Here is a 5,979-nt window from a genome sequence, read left to right on the forward strand (position 1 = left end):
ATGAAAAAAAGTAAGAAAAAAAAAATTTAAGAAGAAAAAAAAAAGAAAAAAAAAAGAAGAAGAAGAAGAAGAAAAAGGCTGCACAACATCAAAAGCTGTACGACATCGAAAACATAATTAAAAAAGAAGGGAAGGGTTTCCAATGGTTCTAGTGTACTACGGTTCCGACTCCATAATGCTCAATGGCCCGAACGAACGAACGTCGAGTGTCTGGGGCGCCAACATGAACGCACGACATACTATGTAGTGTACTTGACCAGCAGGAGCAGGAACATGGCGATGACGACCTTTTTTCTTTTCTTCCCTCAGCTGCTTCTCTGCTTGCTTGATTCCCTGCTTCCTTGCTTCTTAACAGATTGACAGATTAATCCGCATTCTTTGACAGTCACAGAAACACGGGGAGGCAGGCGCATGCGATTCACTTGTCGACTCGGCATGGCAGCAGCAGCAACAGCAACGGCAAACAGGAATGAATGGACGCAGCGTTCGAGAATGTAATGTAATGTAAATGCAAAACTGAGTGCAGAGTCAGGTAAGTAAGTACGCAGATATCTACGACGCACATATATGTACAAGAAAGCAACTTGAAGCATGGTAAATAAAGGTATGTACACGAGCGGGCGGCAGATATGTGCAGAGGGGAAGAATTGGATGGAAGCTAAGAAGATCATGATGAGTGATTGATGGACGACTTCATTTTTAGCTTCCCCTTCACCTTCACATGTCCTACACTAGGTATGGACGGGGAAGCAAGAAACGTTTAGCTACTAAACGTCTGTCTGGTTTTGACCGTGGGATACCTATGATATTGTGCACTGCATTGTAATGGAGAGAGTTATCGTTGGTAAGGGTTGATTGCAGAAAAGGTAAAGTAGGAAATAGGAAAGGAGACGACAAAGAAGGCTAAAAGAGAAAAAGAGAAAAAAGAATCATCTTGCCTCTCTCACCCTTCCTTATGACACTCACATTAAGTTAGCTAATTCATCATGTTTGACCCTCAAGCGACGTTGTCAGATTGTATCGCCGCTCGTCTTTTCCCCCAGAGTCTGTTGTTTAGTAAACTCAGCAGACTGCCCCGTTTCAAGGAGACGAGCGGGATAATTGTGTTTATTTGGCGTGATGAAATTTGAGTTTGAGAGTTACGATCTCGAGATGGAGATGGACGCGAATAATGGAGATGGAGACACCTTGATGTTTGTTTCACAAAGGTGAACAAAGGTAGATGGTGGTTGAGTTCCCTTCTATTTCCTCCCTCTTCATCTTCGCATTAGCAGTTCCTGTAATGGAATTGAAATGGAGAGAGGTCTAGTGCTAAAGAAGTAGTAGACTAGGTAGCTAGCTAGCTACATACATAACTCAACCGATTTTCTTGCAACTTGCCCGCGAGTTGCTTTTCTGTCTCTGTGACTCTCTCTATTGCTCCGTGGCTGCGAGGTAAGGACTGATTGACCCTTCATGGGTACTTACTTGTTGAGTAAGCTGTGTTTTCAAAAGAGTGTGGTGTTTGTTTCCAAAAGCTTCATGTCATCCTTCAAACCTAGAGGTAAATTTCCGTTTCTTAAAGATATCCTTCCAAGGAAGATCTGTAAGTCCTGTCGAGATGTACTCCCTCGTCCAGCGAGGAATGTCCTCTCCGAATAGAGCCAAGTTATAACTCAGCTTTACCGGCCCTAGCGGGGCCCGTCTGTGACCGTAGATGCCGTATCTGGCACAAGCTCCTTGAGGTGGCTTTCCCAGTCAGGCCTGGGAGGAGCCACTACAGGCGTTTCTCGGATGCTGTTAAATAGCTTGTTAACTATCGTCATATCGTTCTCCCCTTTGTACAACGGCTTGTACACCTCCCTATTTGGATCCTTTTCTTCTTGATCTATCTGTCCTTCTGCATCTAAATGGGCTGTGTACAAGGCTTGCACGTCGTCCCCCCGTCCGAAATTGAATCTTTCGACTTCGTAAAGCTGATGAGCGATCTTCAAGAGCAGTCGTTCGTACTGCTCCTTGATATCATCTTCGGTTCGTTTCTGGGGCGTTGTGATAAGTTAGATTCGGTCATCTTGCTCCAACAAAAGAAGGATAGGTAATGAGTGAACAAGACGTGTGCTACTCACCTCGTCAGGAATGACTCTGCTGGGCCGACGCTGCTTGCCGTCATCACTTGACGAGTCCGAGCAGTTCTCGCTTGGCCGGTCCGGGTCATCCTTCCATGACAAGCTCGTGAGATCAGGGACTGCGAACGGCGTCTTAGTTGACCAATTGGGATGCTCGGTGCCACTATGCACTAGGTAACGTCAAACAAAAACTGTTAGCGTCTCTCCTTTCTCTCCTTGAATTTGGCTAGGGCATTATTACATTGCGTAGTAGCATCGTAAAGCTTGTTTAACAATCTCAAAAGCTCCCTTTCTTGTCCATCCTGCGCTTCATGTCGTACAGTTGGCCGGCCGCCCCAAGTCTGTATGTCCTAGCCCACATCTCAAATCTATCCGACAAGCGTTTGCACTCTTCCCCTTCGTCTTTCCACTTAGGGTTTTCCATGTCGGTACTGCTTAAGGGATCATCGAAGAAGAAGTTGAGAAGAGAGAATCGAGTGCTAATTTGCCTGTAGAGCTTCTCAAGATCTGTTCTTATGCTCTGGTCCCTAGAGATCGACATATTGGATGTTGATTTGATGATGGTTGCTACTTCGAAAAGTTATATTTTGTTGGTCTAGGGTCCAGGAGCGCCGTGCTATGGTGCTTGGTGCTGCCGGCCATTTTTCCATTCTGTCGGTGATGATGGCAACATTTTATACTCGAATGTCTTGATTGTCCACTAGTATCTCTGTTAAGCTTCTCATACACCCAGAGAAGAGATATTACCAACCAAGCGCTGTTGACATTCATTGCTCCCAACATCTACCATCGATCAAGTTGGATCTCGCAATATCGTGGGCATCTTGTACAAGCCTCCTTGTGACGATGGAAAAGGTAGAAAAAGAGAATACTCTGCACGTGTCAGCGCTGTTGAGAGACTCTTGGGTTTGGAGTTGGATCAAAATTTCCAACAGACACTCATCTTCCTTTCACTTGTCGCCAACATCACCTATCTCAAAAGCGGGTTCTAGCCGCGAGTCTGGTGCACCTAAGTAGAAAAAAGTTGGCAGTTGCGAGTTGGCAACGAGCAGTTTTCTGCCACCCACATCACGTACATCTCCCAGAGCAATTCCCAAAGAGAAGTATGCTCCCAACCAGCTGGACATTGAGTAGACATCCTTCAACCAAATTAACGCAGAGATCAATTGTCCCCGTAACAGATGGAATAGAATCACCTGCAATGATTTTCTTTCTTTCAGTAACGGTAACCAGGGTCAAGATCGGTTAGTCTCCCCAAAACGTCAAAGTGTTCGACTTCACAGCCGTGTGCCGTTGGTGGCGTTCACCATTGTGACTTGTGGCTAGAGTTGGCGGCTCAAGAGCAGCAGGGATCCAACCACCCGCCCCTATAACGGAAGCGTCTATAAAGGATGAGCGGTGTTGTAGTGGCCAAACACGGGAAATAGGCGATAGCGCGGGTACATGTTCCGCCCGACTGGCCCCCCCTTTGGAAAATTTGCAGTATAAGCGCCTGGAAAATTGGTGATGAAGAGGCTCAAAGCATCAGATCGAATGTGTCTTTGGAAAAGGAACCAGGAAAGCTGGCTGTGAGCAGATGTATATCCCGAGAGTCCAAGGTCATGCTGGAGGAATATATTGCCTTGACTTGAATGACATCGATGGATCAAGCCCCCCCCCCCCCCCACCACCATTTTTGTTGGGCATTTTATCAGACAAGACATTTGCTCCTTCCCTGCCCAAATTTTGTGAGGCCAACTCCAGAAGGAAGACAAGGAGGTTGCTCATACCGGCATTGACAGTCTGTTTTGATGGGGAAAGAACCACTGACGGGTAAGCTGAAGGACCTGATACAACTCATTTGCCAGTGAGTAAACAGATCTCAGGAAAAGAATGAACAAGACCATAAATCGCGTCACTCTAGCCCATCCCGTGTGTGCTTGAGTCAGCGCTTTCCTGATGAAGTGAACTTTTGATCAATGAACGCGTGACCTTCCAGGCTGTTTTGTATCAACGGCGCTTATGACCCGTGGAGATGAAGATACGGTATTTCGTTCCGTTTGGGATCAGTAGGTCGGATATGTTTTTCGTTTGACTAAACTTCAGTTCATCTACATCCCTTGATCGACTTGTCAACCAACGGTTTAAAAGGTTTTCAAATGCGAACATGATTGTTGGCGATCAGGGTTTTCTTTGCCTAAGGGTGCGACTCGCCTCCGAGATAGCTTGCCAACTCCACCGTTGGCCATAAGCCACACCGGACGCTGTCGATTTTAGCGCACGAGCAATATGTCGGATGTCCCTGTATCGAACTCGAGGAATCACGAGGGATTGACTTGGAATTTGTTGGTGAACAGAGCTTGACTTCACGATCAGGTGGATGCCTCGATGTGTGCCTCTGCCCACCACCTATGTTTTAGAAGGTCCAACATCTACTTCGTCATCGAACGGGTCGTTGGATATGAAAGAGATTTTGGTGATGGTGGGAGAGCCTGTGGTTGACTGAAAGGATCATGGGGCAAAGCATCAGATGCGTTTTGGAGCAAGGTTTCCGAAGTTAACTGGCAGTGAATCCTCTCCCCCAACGGCGAGCTTGGTATCTCACGAATCGCATGTTCTTCTTTCATATATTGAAATAACCTCGCAACAGCTTCAACGTCTTCTCCTTGCTCTTGGCACCGCATCAGGACCTGTCTCTTGTCAGATTCCTGGAATAAAAGATGAGCCTAATACCCTGGGGATCCTGCAACGTCTTCACGGGCTCGAAATTGGCTGGATATGTGTCTTGTACCATTCTGATAATGCATCGAAATAGGGGATGTCGCCATGGACTCCGTAGCTCGACATTGGCAATGACCGTCAGTACAATAAGGGACTTCCCTTGTGGTTCATCACACGAAATGGTACCCGCCAAAGCATCCGACAGGATCTCCTGCCAGGAGAGTTGTTTGTGCACAAGAACATGGGCGTTCCGCGCAGCAGAGTAGCACGCAGGTCGACGGGATGAACCTGTTTAGAGAAGCAGTCGAGGATCATAAAGTTTTGCGTTTTCATTTTCATCTTGGTTTTCTTAGGTAGGAGTATCACTGAGAGGATCAGACTTATGGGATAGAATTTAAGGCATCAACCAGAAAGGGAAGTGGTGAGACTAAAGCGTAGAATATACTCATTGTAAAATACTGTCAGACCCTCGTTAGGAAAGATGACAAACGACTTGCGAGCGAGTCGTGAAAATCGGTCGAGTTTGCACTTGTTTAGGGCTTTTCACCGCCCTTATTAGGTTGGGGTTTGGTGCTCAATTGAATGTTTCATGAGTTCCGCATGTCAACGTGATGAGGGCTAGAATACACCCAAAAAGGAAGGATTACCCGGCGCCGTGTAAGGACACGGAGCCGGAGCCGGAGCATGACCGGAATGGATAGGTATGTAACCGGAGGTCGTCGTCGGGGTTGGTGGACGGAGCGGACGGACCGAGTGGGGGTATTCCAAATATTACATAGTACCTACGCCAAGTGGGATCAGTGGGTGCCTCTGGAGCAGGGGCGGGGATCCAGCCACTGACCGACCATCAAGATTGAGTGGATTTGAGCAAGTTTATGCAGGTCTCCCATGCTAGCGCCGCCAAATGTACAGGTACTTGCCATAGCCGCAGCACTATCCGATTGCTTCCTTGTGAACAATGAGCGCTGGCGATCTCGAGATGCCCATTACGATTACTGGTGATCATCTCTAGGGACTTGTCATCCTGTTGATCGTGACGATTCCTACGCCCCGTCCATGCTCCCAAAAACAAAAGAAAAATAAAACATACAACCGTACACCAATAAAATGCTGATCAAAACCTAAACTCCCATGCCCAGAAAATCCCAGATTTTGTACCCACAGGCCATGCATG

The 5,979-nt window shown here is 47.0% G+C and overlaps 1 protein-coding gene across 1 annotated transcript; it reads right to left on the reverse strand.

Annotated features, from left to right (window-relative positions):
- Positions 1 to 1,670: 1,670 nt before the first annotated feature.
- Positions 1,671 to 2,646, reverse strand: NEUTE1DRAFT_113575 (uncharacterized protein; the record flags this gene model as incomplete). The annotated part of the gene is made up of 3 exons (XM_009856840.1): positions 1,671 to 2,018; positions 2,106 to 2,268; positions 2,426 to 2,646. 3 exons carry the CDS (start codon positions 2,644 to 2,646, stop codon positions 1,671 to 1,673), a joined length of 732 nt encoding a protein of 243 aa, XP_009855142.1.
- Between the last annotated feature and the right edge of the window lie 3,333 nt (positions 2,647 to 5,979).

Source organism: Neurospora tetrasperma, assembly GCF_000213175.1.
Source record: "Neurospora tetrasperma FGSC 2508 unplaced genomic scaffold NEUTE1scaffold_81, whole genome shotgun sequence".
Classification (NCBI taxonomy): Eukaryota; Fungi; Ascomycota; class Sordariomycetes; order Sordariales; family Sordariaceae; genus Neurospora; species Neurospora tetrasperma.